The sequence below is a fragment of the Oncorhynchus nerka genome, linkage group LG9a (assembly GCF_034236695.1).
Source record: "Oncorhynchus nerka isolate Pitt River linkage group LG9a, Oner_Uvic_2.0, whole genome shotgun sequence".
Classification (NCBI taxonomy): Eukaryota; Metazoa; Chordata; class Actinopteri; order Salmoniformes; family Salmonidae; genus Oncorhynchus; species Oncorhynchus nerka.
This window is the reverse complement of record NC_088404.1, coordinates 51,433,431-51,453,085: the sequence shown is the minus strand read 5'-3', so window position 1 is coordinate 51,453,085 and position 19,655 is coordinate 51,433,431. Positions and strand designations below refer to the sequence as shown.

Below are 19,655 nucleotides of genomic sequence, written 5' to 3'. Positions count from 1 at the left end.
ATGGCTGTCTAGCAATGATCAACAACTAATTTGACAGAGCTTAAAGAATTTTAAAAACAATAATATGCAAATATTATACAATCTAGGTGTGCAAAGCTCTTAATAAGATACTTACCCAGAAAGAGTCACAGGTGTAATCGATGCCAAAAGTGATTTTAACAAGTACTGACTCAAGGGTGTGAATACTTATGGAAATTAGATATCCGTTTACATTGTCAATAAATGTGTAACAATTTCTAAAAACATGTTTTCACTTTGTCATTATGGGCTATTCAGAGTAGATGGGTGAGACAAAATAAATATTGAATTCAGGCTGAACAATTTAATGTGGAATAAGTCAAGGGGCATGAATACTTTCTGAAGGCACTGTATATCTTCCACATAAGAAGCCATTACATAAGTATTACAGGATAAAGTGTGTAACTATGATATCTGTTAAAGCAATAGCTGTAAGTTAAGATGGCACCAAAGAGGATGGCTGACGTTTTACATGCACCTAACCAATTGTGCCATTTTGTTTAGTTTTTGTGTTGTTTGTAACTTATTGTTTTACTTATTTTGTACATAATGTTGCTGCTACTGTCTCTTATGATCGAAATAACTTCTGGAAATCAGAACAGCGATTACTCACCACGAACTGGAAGAAACCTTTTCCTTTAACGAGTCCGACGAGAAGGATATACTGCTCTCCCGGGAACAGGTGCAAATCCCCATTTTTTTGTGAAGAAAAGAGGACGCAGATCGGGCAGCTTTCTGAGAATCCGTAGCGAGCGAGTAAACTCCCACTGCCATCCATTCTACTTGCTAACATGCAATCATCGGAAAATACGATTATCCTGACATTAAGAAATGTAATATCTTATGTTTCACCGAGCCGTGGCTGAACGACGACTCGGATAATATAGAGCTGGCGGGATTTTCCATGCACTGGCAGAACAGAGAAGTTACGTCAGGTAAGACGAGGGGTGGGGGTGTATGTCTTTTTGTCAATAATAGCTGGGGCGCGATGTCTAATATTAAAGAAGTCTCGAGGTATTGCTCGCCTGAGGTAGAGTACCTTATGAATGATAAGCTGTAGACCACACTATATACCAAGAGAGTTCTCATCTATATTATTCATAGCCATCTATTTACCACCACAAAACAAACCTGGCACTAAGACCACTCTCAACCAACTCTATAAGGCCATAAGTAAACAAGTTAATGCTCTCCCAGAAGCGGCGCTCCCAGTGGCCGGGGACTTTAATGCAGGTAAACAAATCAGTTTTACCAAATTTTTACCAGCATGTCACATGTGCAACCAGAGGGAAAAAAACTCTAGACCACTACAGAGATGCATACAAAGCTCTCCGCCACCCACCATTTGGCAAATCTGACCATAATTCTATCCTCCGGATTCTTGCTTACAAGCAAAAACTAAAGCAGGAAGTACCAGTGACTTGCTCAATACGGAAGTGGTCAGATGACGCGGATGCTACAGGACTGTTTTGCTTCCAGACTGGAATATGTTCTGGGATTCATCTAATGGCATGGAGGAGCTTACCACCTCAGTCACCGTGCTTCAATAAGTGCATCAACGATGTCTTCCCCACAGTGACCGTATTTACATATCCCAACCAGAAGCCATGGATTACAGGCAACGTCTGCATCGATCTAAAGGCTAGAGCTGCCACTTTCAAGGAGCAGGACATTAATCCGGATGCTTATAAGAAATCCTTCTATGCCCTCAGACGAACCATCAAACAAGCAAAGCGTCAATACAGGATTAAGATTGAATCCTACTATACCGGCTCTGATGCTCGACGAATGTGGCAGGGCTTGAAAACTATTACAGACTACAAAGGGAAACCCAGACACGAGCTGCCCAGTGACGCAAGCCTACCAGACGAGCTAAATGCCTTTTATGCTCGCTTCGAGGCAAGCAACACTGAAGCATGTACGAGAGCACCAGCTGTTCTGGATGACTGTGTGATAACGCTCTCGGTAGCCGATGTGAGCAAGACCTTATAACAGGTCAACATTCACAAAGCCGCGGGGCCAGATGGATTACCAGGACATGTACTCAAAGCATGCGAGGACCAACTGGCAAGTATCTACACTGACATTTTCAACCTCTCCCTGACTGAATCTGTAATACCTACATGTTTCAAGTAGACACCATAGTCTCTGTGCCCAAGGAAGCAAAGGTAACCTGCCTAAATGATTACTGCCCTGTAGCACCCACATCTGTAGCCATGAAGTGCTTTGAAAGGCTGGTCATGGCCGACATCAACACCATCCTCCCGGATACCCTAGACCCACTCCAATTCACATACCGCCCCAACAGATTCACAGATGAAGCAATCTCAATCGTACTCCACACTACCCTTTCCCACTTGGACAAAATGAACACCTATGTGAGAATGCTGTTCATTGACTACAGCTCAGTGTTCAACACCATAGTGCCCTCAAAGCTCATCACTAAGCTAAGGACCTGGGACTAAACACCTCCCTCTGTAACTGGATCCTGAACTTCCTGACGGGCCACACCCAGGTGTTAAGGGTTGGCAACAACACATCTGCCAAGCTGATTCTCAACACTGGGGTCCCTCAGGGGTGTGTACTTAGTCCCCTCCTGTACTCCCTGTTCACCCACAACTGCGTGGCCAAACACGACTCCAACACCATCATTAAGTTTGCTGACAACACAACAGTGGTAGGCCTGACCACTGACAACGATGAGACAGCCTATAGGGAGGACGTCAGAGAACTGGCAGTGTGGTGCCAGGACAACAACCTCTCCCTCAATGTGAGCAAGACCAATGAGCTGATCGTGGACTACAGGAAAAGGCGGGCCCAACAGGCCCCCATTAAGATTGACGGGGCTGTAGTGGAACGGGTCGAGAGTTTCAAGTTCCTTGGTGTCCACATCACCAACGAACTATCATGGTCTAAACATATCAAGACAGTCGTGAAGAGGGCACGACAAAACCTTTTCCCCGTCAGGAGACTGAAAAGTTTAGCATTGGTCCCCAGATTCTCAAAAAGTTCTACAGCTGCACCAGCGAGAGCATCCTGACCGGTTGCAGAGGGTAGAGCGTACAGCCCAGTATATCACTGGGGCCAAGCTTCCTGCAATACAGGCCCTCTATACCAGGCGATGTCAGAGGAAAGCCCATAAAACTGTCAGAGACTCCAGTCACCCAAGTCATAGACTTTTCTCTGCTACCGCACAGCAAGCGGTACCAGAACGCCAAATCTAGGACCAAAAGGGTCCTTAACAGCTTCTACCCCCAAGCCATATTACTGCTGAACAATTAACCAAGTGGCCACCCGACTATTACACTGACCTCCCCCATTTGTTTTGAACACTGCTGCTACTCGCTGTTCATTATCTATGCATAGTCACTTCACCCCTACCTACATGTACAAATTACCTTAACTAACCTGTACCCCCCCGCACACTGACTCGGCACCGGTACCCCCTGTATATAGCCTCGTTATGTTATTGTGTCACTTTATTATTTTTTTTACTTTAGTTTATTTGGTAAATATTTTCTTAACTCTTCTTGAACTGTACAGTTGGTTAAGGGCTTGTAAGTACGCATTTCATGTTAAGGTCTACACTTGTATTCGGTGCATGTAACAAAGTATGATTTGATTTTGAATAATGTCACTAAGTATTTTCACGTCCGGATGAAAAGCGTGCCCAAAGTAAACCGCCTGCTACTCAGGCCCAGAAACTAGGATGTGCATATAATTAGTAGATTTGGATAGAAAACACTCTGAAGTTTCTAAAACTGTTAGAATAATGTCTGAGTACAACATAACTGATTTGGCAGGCAAAACCCCTCCCACAATCCATCCAGGGAATTCTTTGAGGTCACTGTGTTTTCCAATGGTTTTCTATGGGGGACCTGATTTAATAGTGCCCAGATTGCAGTTCCTATGGCTTCCACTAGATTTCAAGTCTTTAGAAATTGTTCGATGTTTTTCTTTTGAGAAATTAAGTAGTAGGGCTGCTCTTTGTAGATGTCACTCTGAAGCGCTTTAGTCTTTTGTTGCGTGTGAACTGGAGCGCGCTTCACATTGTTTTTATCTGGTATTAGAAACAGTTTATTCCGTCTTAAATGTTATCATTTATATACATTTTAGGATACCTGAGGTTGGATTAGGAACGTTGTTTGAAATGTTTGGACCAAGTTTACAGGTAACTTATTAGATACTTTGTAGTCATGTTGGAATCGGTATATTTCGGAATCAAACGCGCCAAATAAATGGACATTTTGGGGATATAAAGAAGGAATTTATCGAACAAAACGACCATTCATTGTGTCACAGACATTTGAGATTGCAAAAAGATGATCTTCAAAAGGTAAGGCATTTATTATATGGCTATTTCTGACTTTTGTGTCGCACCTGCCTGGTTGAAATATGTTTTTCTTGTGATTGTATGCGGGGCGCTGTCCTCAGATAATCGCATGGTTTGCTTTCGCCGTAAAGCCTTTTTGAAATCTGACACCGTGGCTGGATTAACAAGAAGTTAAGCTTTATTTTGATGTATTACACTTATATTTCTTTGAAGGTTGAATATTGATATTTCTGTAGTTTGAATTTGGCACGCTACAATTTCACTGGATGTTGTCAAATCAATCCCAAAAACGGGATTTGCGCCTAAGGGATCCATAAGAGGTTATTAACATTGCCCAGCTGAAAAGACAGTATTGCAGTCTTTCCCAACACTCTCTTTGTGGACCACCAGATTTTGTTTTAGCCCTAAACTGGCACACCTGAGCCAAAAAAAGTGACATTTCTGGTGGTCCCCAAGGAGAAGGTTGGGAATGGAAAGTACTGCACTATTGGTAAGTTCGGTGGTCAACGTTTTGGGGGTCGTAGTTTATGAAATGTTCTTTAAGCACAACCATTTTTGGTTGATACATATCTTAAGTCTGACAATCGACAACTGCATAGTCACAAAATAAGCCAACATATGTTGTTGGTGGAGAAGTGAAGGGCCTTTGCTCCTGTGCTCTTTGTCAGTGTGTCAGCTCATCTCAGTCATCAATGAACATAATGTAATTAAGGCAACATTCCAATCGTGCTTGTACACATTACAGTTTAAAAAAAAGGTCCAATATGCAAAAATTGCTCCCCCATATCCTGGTTGCAAAAAATTTGAATAGTTTGCAGTTTGTGGCAAAACAAGCAGAATACAGTGTAGAGAATCACTGTACTATGTAAACCGCTGAGAAATATATTTTCTGCTGGTCTACGAAACCAAAAGTAAAAGACACAAAAACTAAAGCACAGGAAGCATAAAAATATCACATTTCTACAGTGTATTCATACCCCATTAACTTTTTCCACATTTTGTTACGTTACAGCCTTATTCTATTCCACAGAAAGTGAGGTGGGATAAGGAGTGGGAGAAATTCAAACTAGAGGTCGACCGATTAATCAGCATGGCCAATTAATTAGGCCAGATTTCAAGTTTCCATAACAATCGGTAATCAACCTTTTTGGATGCAGATTATGGCCGAATACATTGCAATCCATGAGAAAACTGCGTGGCAGGCTGACCACCTGTTACGCAAGTGCAGCGTCAAAAGGACCTTGTGGCTGCAATGAGCCAAGGTAAGTTGCTAGCTAGCATTAAACTTATCTTATAAAAAAACAATCAATCTTCACATTATCACTAGTTAACTACACATGGTTGATGGTATTACTAGGTTAACTAGCTTGTCCTGCGTTGCATATAATCAATGCGGTGCCTGTTAATTTATCATCGAATTACAGCCTACTTCAACTTCGCCAAATTATTTTTATTTAACAAAAGTGCATTCGCAAAAGAAGCACATTCGTTGCACAAATGTCCCTAACCATAAACATCAATGCCTTTCTTAAAATCAATACACCATTTTTTTTTTTTACCTGCATATTTAGTTAAAATAAATGCATGTTAGCAGGAAATATTAACTAGGGAAATGGTGTCATTTCTCGTGTCTATGCAAGCAGAGTCAGGGTATATGCATTCATTTGGGCCGCCTGGCTCGTTGCGAACTGTGTTTTTTCCTAACAAAGACCGTAATTAATTTACCAGAATTTTACATAATTATGACATAACATTGAAGGTTGTGCAATGTAACAGCAATATTTAGAATTAGGGTTGCCACCCGTTCGACAAAAACCCGTTCCAAATTTCACTGAAAGAACAAACGCTTTGTTTTCATTATGATAGTTTACGGATTTGACCATATTAATGACCAAAGGCTCATATTTCTGTGCGTTTATCATAATTAAGTCTATGATTTGATATTTGATAGAGCAGTCTGACTGAGTGGTGGTAGGCAGCAGCAGGCTTGTAAGCAGTCATTGAAACAGCACTTTACTTGTTTTGCGAGCAGCTCTTAGTACAGCGCTCTTTATGACATCAAGCCTATTGACTCCCGAGATTAGGCTGGCAATACTAAAGTGCCTATAAGAACATCCAATAGTCAAAGGTACAGAGAGAGATAGTTAACACATAATTCCTATAATAACTACAACCTAAAAATTATTAACTTGGAATATTTAAGAACTGGGAATATTGAACCACCAGCTTTCATAGGTTCTCATGTTCTGAGCAAGGAACTTAAACGTTAGCTTTTTTTTTTTTTACATGGCACATATTGCACTTGTAATTTCTTCTCCAACACTGTTTTTGCATTATTATTTACGTAAACCAAATCATTATTTATTTGAGACTAAATAGATTTGAGTTATGTATTATATAAAAAATATTGTTGTAATTGAGTATTCACTATTGTTGTAATTGTCATTATTACACACACATATATATATATAAATAATAATCGGCATCTGCTTTTTTTGGTCTTCCAATAAATCGGTATCGGCGTTGAAAAATCATATTCGGTCGACCTCTAAACCATACCCTTGGTAGGTCATAGGCATGCCATGCAGGACTTCTCAGCTCTGACTTAGTGTTCCCTTTTCATCACTATACTAATAGGGATGGGTTCCCATGTTTGCATTGGACTGTTTTTGAACATTACAACATCTGATGGAAATGTGCCAGGAACTACATTATTAAAGTAACGTGCTAGGTCTTCCTCCCATCTCTTGACAGAGAAAGTGATGGGAATGTTTGCTTTTGTTAAGGGTCCAATGTTAGAATGAGGATAGTAGGCCTACTTCAGAATTAAGCTGCAGACAAGAGTGCAACTCAATATGTGATACCGATCAGCTTAACTGCAAAGGTGATACTGTTCGTGCTACTGAGGAGTTATTCAAGGGCATTAATAAATGGTAAAGGATGTTGCTAGTCAATTCCACTTTCAAATGAATGCCAAACAAAAAACATAGATTTTCAAATATTCCTCCTTTGCATATTTGGGTATTATTCTACACACAGGCTATTATTTTCATACGCTGCCAAACAAGACCAAATTTGGTTGGTCAGGCCTAGAGGTCGACCGATTATGATTTTTCAGCGCCGATACGGATTATTGGAGGACAAAAAAAGCCGATGCCGATTTTTAAACTGTATTTGTAATAATGACAATTACAACAATGCTGAATGAACACTTATTTTAACTTAATATAATACATCAATAAAATCAATTTAGCCTCAAATAAACAATGAAACATGTTAAATTTGGTTTAAATAATGCAAAAACAAAGTGTTGGAGAAGAAAGTAAAGGTGCAATTTGTGCGATGTAAGAAAGCTAACGTTTAAGTTCCTTGCTCAGAACATGAGAACATATGAAAGCTGGTGGTTCCTTTTAACATGAGTCTTCAATATTCCCAGGTAAGAAGTTTTAGGTTGTAGTTATTATAGGAATTATAGGACTATTTCTCTCTATACCATTTGTATTTCATTAACCTTTGACTATTGGATGTTCTTATAGGCACTTTAGTATTGCCTGTGTAACAGTATAGCTTCCGTACCTCTCCTCGCTCCTACCTGGGCTCAAACCAGGAACACAACGACAACAAGGGGAACAACTAATCCAAGTCTCAGAGCGAGTGACGTTTGAAACGCTATTAGCGCGCACCCTGCTAACTAGCTAGCCATTTCACATCACATCATTACACCAGCCTAATCTCGGGAGTTGATAGGCTTGAAGTCATAAACAGCAGAGCTGCTGGCAAAACGCACGAAAGTGCTGTTTGAATGAATGCTTATGAGCCTGCTGGTGCCTACCACCGTCAGACTGCTCTATCAAATCATAGACTTAATTATAACATAATAACACACAGAAATGCGAGCCGTAGGTCATTAATATGGTCAAATCTGGAAACTATCATCTTGAAAACAAGACGTTTATTCTTTCAGTGAAATAAGGAACAGCTCCGTATTTTATCTAATGGGTGGCATCCGCCAGTCTAAATATTCCTGTTACATTGCACAACATTCAATGTTATGTCATAATTACGTAAAATTCTGGCAAATTAGTTCACAATGAGCCAGGCGGCCCAAACTGTTGCACATACCCTGACTCTGATTGCAATGAACGCAGGAGAAGTGACAACAATTTCACCTGGTTAATATGGCCTGCTAACCTGGATTTATTTTAGCTAAATATGCAGGTTTAAAAATATATACTTCTGTGTATTGATTTTAAGAAAGGCATTGGTGTTTATGGTGAGGTGCACGTTGGAGCAACGACAGTCCTTTTTCGAGAATGCGCACTGCTTCGATATTATGCAACACAGGACACGCTAGATAAACTATTAATATCATCACCCATGTGTAGTTATAACTAGTGAGTACGATTGATTAAGTTTAATGCTAGCTAGCAACTTACCTTGGCTTCTTACTGCATTCACGTAACAGGCGGGTTCCTCGTGAGGCAGGTTGTTCGAGTGTTGGACTAGTTAACCGTAAGGTTGCAGGATTGAATCCCTGAGCTGACAAGGTAAAAATCTGTCGTTCTGCCCCTGAACAAGGCAGTTAACCCACCGTTCCTAGGCCGTCATTGAAAATAAGAATGTGTTCTTAACTGACTTGCCTAGTTAAATAAAGATGTCCGATTTCCGATTGTTATGAATACTTGAGATCGGCCCTAATTAAATCGGCCATTCCGATTAATCGGTCGACCTCTAGTCAGGACCAAATCTGAACCAATCATAGAAGTCTGTTTCACATGAAAGTACAGCTCATTACAGTAGAGTTCAGTACGGTACAGTTAGGTCTGGCTAATATGGCCTAAAAATCATATCTCAATTTTTTTCAAACCTATGGGTGATTCTCGATATATCTCAATTTTTCAAAACGTTTTCTCTAAATAAATGTTGTACAGTTAAAAGGTCAAATACACTGCATTACAAACAGTTAGCAGAAATCTGATGAATTTAGGGCTTGTGAGATTATACCTAGGATAAATAATAGCCTTCCCCAACCATTAGACACACCAATAATTTAATGATTTTATCAAAATAGTTTAACCAGCTTTTTTTGTTGCAATAATCACTGATCTGGCTTTGAAGTCTATGAAAATGCTTTTTTTTGTTACACATTTAACTAGAACCATGCATAATGCACATTCACAAATAATGACTGACTTCTTGTAGCAGGCGTTAGGCTATAGAAAAATAACACAGGTCTCATCAACAATCGCTCAAGCCCAGTGCTTGTGATTAGCCAGCTAATCTTTATATTTCAAGTTTAGCCAACTTGGGATCTATTTGCAAGTTAACACGGTTGAACAGTTGAATTGTTATGAACAGACCCTTCTGTCAGTCTCCCAACATTTTGAAAAGCATGTTAGCCTGTCCACTTTGTTCATAGGTTTGATGGATTCTATTAAAATGTAACATTTTTCAAGTTAAACTGTACAGTCGTGGCCAAAACTGTACAGAATGACACAAATATACATTTTCACAAAGTCTGCTGCCTCAGATTGTGTCATGGCAATTTGCATATACTCCAGAATGTTATGAAGAGTGATCAGATTAATTGCAATTAATTGCAAAGTCCCTCTTTGCAATGCAAATGAACTGAATCCCCCAAACACATTTCCAGTGCATTTCAGCCCTGCCACAAAAGGACCAGCTCACATCATGTCAGTGATTATCTCGTTAACACAGCAAGCACCAGGACTGTCTTCTAAAGTTCATTCAGCTGCGGGATCGGGGCACCACCACTACAGAGTTTGCTCAGGAATGGCAGCAGGCAGGTGTGAGTGCATCTGCACACACAGTGAGGCGAAGACTTTTGGAGGATGGCCTGGTGTCAAGATGGGCAGCAAAGAAGCCACTTCTCTCCAGGAAAAACATCAGGGACAGACTGATATTCTGCGAAAGTTACAGAGATTGGACTGCTGAGGAAATTTTCTCTGATGAATCCCCTTTCCAATTGTTTGGTGCATCCGGAAAAAAGCTTGTCCGGGGAAGACAAGATGAGCGCTACCATCAGTCCTGTGTCATGCCAACAGTAAAGCATCCTGAGACCATTCATGTGTGAGGTTGCTTCTCAGCCAAGGGAGTGGGCTCACTCACAATTTTGCCTAAGAACACAGCCATGAATAAAGAATGGTACTAACACATCCTCCGAGAGGAACTTCTCCCAACCATCCAGGAACAGTTTGTTGATGAACAATTCCTTTTCCAGCATGATGGAGCACCTTGCCATAAGTCAAAAGTGATAACTAAGTGGCTCGGGGAACAAAACATCAAAATTTTGGGTCCATGGCCAGGACACTCCCCAGACCTTAATCCCATTGAGAACTTGTGGTCAATCCTCAAGAGGTGGGTGGACAAACAAAACCCCACAAATTCTGACAAACTCCAAGCATTGATTATGCAAGAATGGGCTGCCATCAGTCAGGATGTAGCCCAGAAGTTAATTGACAGCATGCCAGGGCAGATTGCAGAGGTCTTGAAAAAGAAGGGTAATCACTGCAAATATTGACTCTTTGCATCAACTTCATGCAATTGTCAATAAAAGCCTTTGACACTTATGAAATGCTTGTAATTATACTTCAGTATTCCATAGTAACATCTGACAAAAATATCTAAAGACACTGAGGCAGTAGACTTTGAGAAAATTTATATTTGTGTCATTCTCAAAACTTTTGGCCACGACTGTATGTTGGGCCTACAGAAATAAATGCCTATAAACCGTATTTTTCCAACAACAACAAAAAAATAAGTTAAGGCAAGTTAGTTAAGAACAAATTCTTATTTACAATGACGGCCTACCAAAAGGCTTCCTGCGGGGATGGGATTAAAAATATAGGACAACACATACATCACGACAAGAGACAACACTACATAAAGGGAGACCTAAGACGACAACATAGCATGGTATCAGCACAACATGGCAGCAGCAGGTTTAGTTTGGCAGCTGGGGTGAAAGAGGAGCAATTACGATAGAGGAAACCATGTCTAGATTTAACTGAGCTGAGAGAAGAAGGACAGTGTACCGTCTAGCCATACTCCCATGTACTTGTATGAGGTGACTACCTCAAGCTTTAAACCCTCAGAGGTAGTAATCACACCTGTGGAGAGACCTGTTTATCCACTTCTCCACCAGACAAGGCGGTGACTGAAAATGTTGTTGTGTTGATTGATGCAAGAAACCACTTTACAAAATAATCCCATACCCATTATTACAGATAATCAGATAAATTATGCTACCCTCTGCCTATTGGCTACTGGCTTATTCAAGCCCGTCTCAAAATACAACACTGACTCTTTAAGACAAAAGAAAAGCTCTTACCTAGAAATGTACACGTTTGTGCTCTTATAGGAAGCAATCACTCCATTGCTGACTACAAAGTATCCATAACTGGGCTAATAACTCACTAACTAGCAAAGGATATGAAGAAAATGTGCTCATGTGGCTACATGCAGCTCTTGCTTTGATCTCAAACCAAGCGCATCTACTCACAACCACAGCTGTAAACACAGTCCAGTTCAAAGTAAATGGCACAGATCCATATATGGCAATAGTTTGCATACAACAAAATCTCTTGCATAGTTCATTTTGTTTCGGTATGTCACACTGAAAGTGGCTAATATTGCTTTGATTCGATCACAATTCCCACAATAAAGGGAAACGTTGCCTATGTTAACAGGCAAAACTCGTTGAGTGAAGTTCAATCTCATGCTTCTCTCAGTGGGATGACATTTCTTCTGCACTGCAGTCCCGGGGGCGCAGCTTAGAGGGAACATTAGTCTTGACTGATAAGGAGCTTATATTTCCTCAGCCCTTGTCTGCAAAATTAACAAAACAAGGCTATGCCATTGTACAAGCAAGCACCACTGCTGAGGTTACCAGCTTTTTGAAGATTGTGTTTCACGATAACATAACCAGCTGATACTACAGTTTTGATAACTTAATCTTAAATGGCACTTGTTTTTTTATTGACTGACTATACACAGTGTATAAAACATTAAGAACACCTGCTCTTTCCACGACTTACATTGACCAGGTGAAAGTTATGATCCCTTATTGATGTCACTTGTTAAATCCACTTCAAATCAGTGATGAAGGGGAGGAGACACGTAAAATAAGGGTTTTTAGGCCATGAGAAAATTTGATACCTTGAAGAGTCCATGCCCCTGACAAACTGAGGCTGTTCTGAGGGCAAAGGGGGGTGCAACTCAATATTAGCAAGGTGGTAATGTTTTGTACCCTTGGTGTATTGAAGGCAATTTAGCAATTTGTTAGGTTATCTGTAATCGCTATGATAAATTAGGCATTTATTGCGCACTGTTGGCATATAGAGAAATGCCCCATTTTTGTCCCGGTACGGGCAGTGAGTCCCATTTGAGCACTCAAAAAATAAAAGTGTGAGTACTCGAACAGCCCATCCCTAGTACAATAAAGTACATTATTGTGTTCTCAACTCTTGTGTGCTCTACTGTGTACTGTTCTGAAGTAGAGTTAGGCGGTTTACAGATTTTTATAACATTATACAAAAAAATTGAAAAATACCATTGGGCATCTTACCAGAATGCTAACAAAATTAGCTCAAGTAATAGCACATTTCCATGAGGCTACTAGCTAAATATGCTAACGAGCGCAAACGAAAATAAACAAATTACAATTACAGGCAATCCAGTTAATAAAGTTATACATGTATAGGTATGGGTCTACCGAACGTCATTTTTGGATATTTTGTTTAATTTAAAAGCGAATGTGAACGAGAGATATTGAACAAAAATAAAGATGTTGACAAGCTTGTCTGCTCTGAAACAGATCTAAAAATGCTTATTTTTGTCATTTCTGCTCAGCGTCAGACAAAGTTTGTGCTTCAGTAGCACTTCTCCTTTTAGATGAGAATTCACTAATGGGCATTCCATCAGCAGACAGCTCTAAGTGTAGACAGCAAGCCTACTTTTCTCCGGTAAAGTTCAAGATTAACTAGCTGGCTACATTATTTCTATGATTAACATTAGAAATATGATGGCCATGCATCATTTGTTTTGCAAAAAAAAACTTGCAACGTCATTTACTGTGTCTGCCAGCCAAATAGCGTTGCATTTGTCATCCGATGAAAATGAAGCTATTTTCAGACTAATTTACTAATGCCTTTTCTCTGAAAGAAAACTATATTTGCACGTCCCTGATCCCTCTATTGAAGCAATCACAACACACAGCAGGACTCACCAGCTCATGCTTTCACCTGTTGTGCTATTTACAAAAAAACTGGTCCGGGGTGGACCAAATCTGAACCAATCATGGACATCTATGTTTTGGCCAAGACAAGGCTGGTACGGACCAGACAAAAAAAATCGACATCTGTGGAAGTTGAAATTAAAGCAGGTCTGGACTAGGGCTGTTAGGGTGACAGCATTACCGCCACATCGGCGGTCACGAGTCATGACGGCAGTCAAATTCCACGTGACCGTTTAGTCATGGTAATTAGGCTTCTCCAAGCTCTGACGCTGCTGATAGTCATTATTAGCCAAACTTGCTAACTGTCTGGCACTCAGCACTCTATTGTCCCTCTGACATCAATGCAAATGTCATCAAAAATCTAATCAAACACTTCGTTAGAGCCCATGAGCTCATGTTGTGTAAAGTTTCTATAGGCTATGTAAATTGTGTGAGAAAACAAGAGTGATGGCCTTTATTAAAAAGATGATCCCATCAGCTACTATATTTATTTCTTGACTTTTCTTAATATGAAGCACATAGCTTATCTTTACAATAGGATTATATAGCCTACCTGGCTGGCATGAAAATGAACCATTGGAAAAGCGTCCTCCATTCGCTATTTAAGTGCATTGATGACATTCTTTTCTCTGCCCCTGTTTCGAGACAGGTGCATGATAATGGTCCATTCTAAATCAAAACACATTTCACACATATACTATTTAGTATATGTAAATACAATATTAAATCATGAATAGTGTGAAGAATTTGTTCTTAACTGACTTGCCTATAAAAATGGGTAGGGCCTCCCGGGTGCCATCAGAGTCCCTGGGTTCGCGCCCAGGCTCTGTCGTAACCGGCCGCGACCGGGAGGTCCATGGGGCGACGCACAATTGGCCTAGCGTCGCCCGGGTTAGGGAGGGCTTGGTCGGTAGGGGTGTCCTTGTCTCATCGCGCACCAGCGACTCCTGTGGCGGGCTGGGCGCAGTGTGCGCTAGCCAAGGTGGCCAGGTGCACGATGTTTCCTCCGGCGCATTGGTGCGGCTGGCTTCTGGGTTGGATGCGCACTGTGTTAAGAAGCAGTGCGGCTTGGTTGGGTTGTGTATCGGAGGACGCATGACTTTCAACCTTCGTCTCTCCCGAGCCCGTACGGGAGTTGTAGCGATGAGACAAGATAGTAGCTACTACAACAATTGGATACCACGAAATTGGGGAGAAAAAGGGGTAAAATTCAAAAAAAAAAAAAATGGGTGACAAGATTAGCCTATCATTTGTGAATGCATTTCGCTATACCCGCAATAACCTCTGCACGTGACCAATAAAACGTTGATTTGATGACACTTGTGAATGATGCCCAGCTTAAGGCAAGGAACCATTTCCTTGTTTGACCGCTAGGTTTTATGGGTATTATGACTCATACTGTGGTACTCTATATGCTTTGCCCCTCATCTGAATCTCAAGTGACAAGAGATTTGCTATGTAGCTGATTGTTCAGACATGTGGGCCTGTCATTGATGATTATAAATAAATAACTTTAAATCTTTATTTATTTATTATTTTATTACCTTTAACTAGGCAACTCAGTTAAGAACAAATTCTTATTTTCAATGACGTCCTAGGAACAGTGGGTTAACTGCCTTGCTCAGAGGCAGAACGACAGATTTTCACCTCGTCAGCTCGGGGATTCGATCTTGCAACCTTTCGGTTACTAGTCCAACGCTCTAACCACTAGGCTACGCTGCCGGGTAATACATAAATAACATCCTAGAATTATGATTCTTTGTGAATTTATATGCAGTGTCTTTAGACTAACAACATCAACGCAGTAGCCTAAAACATTAAGGCTAATTTGCAAGGGCTATGGTGGTTATTACCGTGTGAGGTGATGAAAAATGTCAGCCAGCTCATAAAGAAGAACTCCGAGGCCAAATTGTGTGCCATCCAATTGACCCGACATAGTGAGGCTATCCAAGCCAGGGCCGCAGCCGCACTCCGCGGACCAGCTGTCAAACAACAAACAGCTCAGAATCGGCTTGCTTTCATTTAAAATGAAGCTCTGGGCAATGGATAGAGGACTAAACTCCACTCCATGTTGAAGGAAGTTTATGATGAACTTCACTGGAATTATGAACTTCAGTGAAGCTGTAAGGAATCTAGCTCCGATTACATTATTCGCTCATTCTCAATTCTTCCAAAAATGTCAATTATTAAACACCCACCTTGTGCATATATGTTTGTCCTCTGTAGTTGCATACCTATTTTCTCAATAAACGTTAATCAAATACAAGCACTGTCGTTTACTCATTGCTGTTGCTCCAAGATGGCAACTAAGCACAAATGCGCATGTGCCCATTGTATATCAACAAGGAAACAGTAGGTGGTGGTATTTGATTAACGTTTATTACATAGGTACAATGTGGAGATTTCATAATTGAAATGTTTTGAAGTATTGACCTTGTGCGAATCGATGTAGTCGGAGCTAGATTCCACAAAGTATGGTCTCGGCTCCACGCTGTTGAAGTTCTTCAGAAACTTCCTTCAGTGGAGTTTAGTCCACTAGCCAATGGATCGTCTTGCTGTTATAATACTCAAGCATATATATATATATATATATATATATATATATATATAAGAAAAATAAACGAGTACATGAAACTGTTAATGTCCTAACGTTAGTTGTCGGTGTCGGATAGGCTATGGGGCAATTAACTACATCGACCTTATACTTATAGGGCAAATTTAGGCTATATCATTCCATGTCATTCGTTGACAATAACAAATGTTAAGAGCATGCAACGACTAATTTATATTGCCTATATAAAAACATTCAGAGGATTATGTGCATGCCCACGTCATGTGTTTACGCGAATGTGGATAGCGGATATACCCAACAAAGAAAACAGGCTAAATCACCAGTCCCTCGACCTCTCAACGTCCTTCATCGTCCACCGCGGAATATTTTAATAACATCTTTGCACTTCATAACCAGTTTATCTTTTGACACTTACCGACTTTAAATGGGTGATGTATGCCCCCAGAAACGCGTTTTTTCTTGGTCGCAATCTCTTTCCATGTCAGAAGCACACGGTTTAACGACACTTCGAATAAGCTGTTTTTCAGTAGGAGTTGGGATGTCAACAACCGCGGTTGTTTTTCCATGTCTTCACCAAGAAGCCACAGAACTGGATGACTATTCAGTAATTTATCCGGTTGTCGAGACACCTTTGTCTACAGAAGGAAACAATGTTGCTGTTTTCGACAACGGCAGAGCCACAATTGGATAGCGGATTCTTCATTCACCATAGGGGACGAACTAAACATTACGCATATAGCGTCACGACGTATTCTAATTTTGGTGCTGGAGAGACATTTTGAAATGACGGACAGACAGCTTGCTCTGAGAGCAAATATTACGTGGTGGGAAAAGTACACAATTGTCATTCTTGAATAAAAGTAAAGATAGAAAATGAATCAAATTAATGTGAACGTCACCCAGTAAAATACTACTAGAGTACATTTTGTTAAGTATTTGATTGTATCAAAGCTTAATGTAATTGCTAAAATATATTTGAGTATCAAAAATATAATTATAATTAATTTCAAATTCCTTATAGTACTTTCCTGCAGTCAAATGACAAAATCATCCTCTAGTTGCAATCTGACGGCGAGTGAGTAATCCCCCTCTACCATCAATCTTATTAGCCAACGTGCAATATTTGGATAACACAATGGATGAGCTCAAGTCATTTTCCCAACAATTGTTTATAGACAGATTATTTCACTTATAATTGACTGTATCACAATTCCAGTGGGTCAGAAGTTTTAAACAGCTTGGAAAATTCCAGAAAATTATGTCATGGTTTTAGAAGCTTCTGATAGGCTAATTGACATCATTTGAGTCTATTGGAGGCATACCTGTGGATGTATTTCAAGGCTGACCTTCAAACTCAGTGCTTCTTTGCTTGACATCATGGGAAAATCAAAAGATATCAGCCCCAAAAAATTGTAGAGCTCCACGAGTCTGATTCATCCTTAGGAGCAATTTCCAAATGCCTGAAGGTACCACATTCATCTGTACAAACAATAGTACGCAAGTATAAAAACCATGGGAACACGCAGCCGCCATACCGCTCAGGAAGGAGACGTGTTCTGTCTCCTAGAGATGAACGTACTTTGGTGCAAAAAGTTAAAATCAATCCCAGAACAACAGCAAAGGACCTTGTGAAGATGCTGGAGGAAACAGGTACAAAAGTATCTATATCCACAGTAAAACGAGTCCTATATCGAGATAACCTGAAAGGCCGCTCAACAAGCAAGAAGCCACTGCTACAAACCTACCATAAATACGCCACGGTTTGCAACTGCACATGGGGACAAAGATGGTACTTTTTGGAGAAATGTCCTCTGGTCTGATGAAACAAAAATATACCGGTTTGGCCATAATGACCATCTGTATTTTTGGAGGAAAAAGGGGGAGGCTTGCCAGCTGAAGAACACCATCCCAATCGTGAAGCACGGGAGTGGCAGCATCATGTTGTGGGGGTGCTTTGCTGCAGGAGGGACTGGTGCACTTCACAAAATAGATGGCATCATGAGGTAGGAAAATTATGTGGATATATTGAAGCAACATCTCAAGACATCAGTCAGGAAGATAAAGCTTGGGTCTTCCAAATGGACAATGACCCCAAGCATACTTCCAAAGTTGTGGCAAAGTAGCTTAAGGACAACAAAGTCAAGGTATTGGAGTGGCCATCACAAAGGCCTGACCTCAATCCTACAGAACATTTGTGGGCAGAACTGAAAAAGCTTGTGCAAGCAAAGAGGCCTACAAACCTGACTCAGTTACACCAGCTCTGTCAGGAGGAATGTGCCAAAATTCACCCAACTTATTGTGGCAAGCTTGTGTAGGTTTAAATGCAATGCTACCAAATACTAATTGAGTGTATGTAAACTTCTGACCCACTGGGAATGTGATGAAAGAAATAAAAGCTGAAATAAATAATTCTCTCTACTATTATTCTGACATTTCACATTCTTAAAATAAAGTGGTGATCCTAACTGACCTAAAACAGGGAAGTTTTACTAGGATTAAATGTCAGGAATTGGGAAAAACTGAGTTTAAATGTATTTGGCTAAGGTGTATGTAAACTTCCGACTTCAACTGTAGTTTCTTATAGTCTGACGAAAAATGAACATCCAAGTGTCAAGCCATGATCTGTTTCACCTGTCCTTGTGCTTGTCTCCACCCCTTCCAGGTGTCGCTTATTATCCCCGGTGTATTTACCCATTTGTTTCCTGTCTCTCTGTGCCAGTTCGCCTTGTTTGTCTAGTCAATCAGCGTTTTTGTGTCTCAGTGCCTGCTTTTCCCAGTCTCTCTTTTGTCGCCTTCTTAGTTTTGACCCTTTCCTATCCTGACTCCCTGACCACTCTGCCTGCCCTTGACCTCAAGCTTGCCTAACGTCTTGTACAGTTGGGACTCTGACCTGGTTACTGAACCCTTGCCTGTCCTGACCTCTCGCCTGCCTGTCACCTGGCACTGTTTGGACTGAGCTGGTTTATGAACTCTCGCCTGTACCCGACCTGCCTTTTGCATACCCCTTTTGTTATAATTAAATATCTGAGCTCTACCATCTGCCTCGTGTGTCTGCATTTGGATCTCACCTTGTGCCCTTATACCAAGTAACGCAGGCTTGTATCAGTCCACTTAAATGCATAGTTGTCTTTGATAATTGAGGGTGCATCACCAAATGTCATCATTGCAATAGTTTTTCCAACATACATTTTATAGCCTGATTTAGCACCATATTCACATATTAATTGGAATATATTTGGAATCGTCGTCTTAGCCTCTGCTATGTACACGATGACGTCGTCTGCATACTGTATATATCTTGTGTTCCTTTGGACCCACCTGCAGACCATGAATGTTTATGGCACTTCGAATAGCACCCGCCAGAGGTTCTATACTAAGGGTAAATAATAGTGGCGAGAGCCAGTCTCCTTAACAATTTCCTTGTTGTAGTGAAAAGGAATGCATATTCCCATTCGTTCTAACAGATGATTTTGGAC

General features: G+C 40.6%; 1 protein-coding gene across 2 annotated transcripts in view; it reads right to left on the bottom strand.

Moving 5' to 3' along the window:
* LOC115134476 (ceramide kinase-like) overlaps nt 1-16,908 on the bottom strand; it is a 29,021-nt gene extending 12,113 nt beyond the window's left edge. Inside the window, exons 1-2 of one of the 2 annotated variants that reach the window (XM_065022673.1) lie at nt 16,595-16,908; nt 15,461-15,589 (exon numbers count right to left, since the gene is read on the bottom strand). In XM_065022673.1, the coding sequence (XP_064878745.1) occupies nt 15,461-15,589; nt 16,595-16,745 (280 nt within the window). In that variant the 5' untranslated portion in view covers nt 16,746-16,908. The remainder of the gene's footprint in view (nt 1-15,460; nt 15,590-16,594) is intronic. The other variant, XM_029668484.2, reaches the window with a different exon arrangement.
* Nucleotides 16,909-19,655: the final 2,747 nt, after the last annotated feature.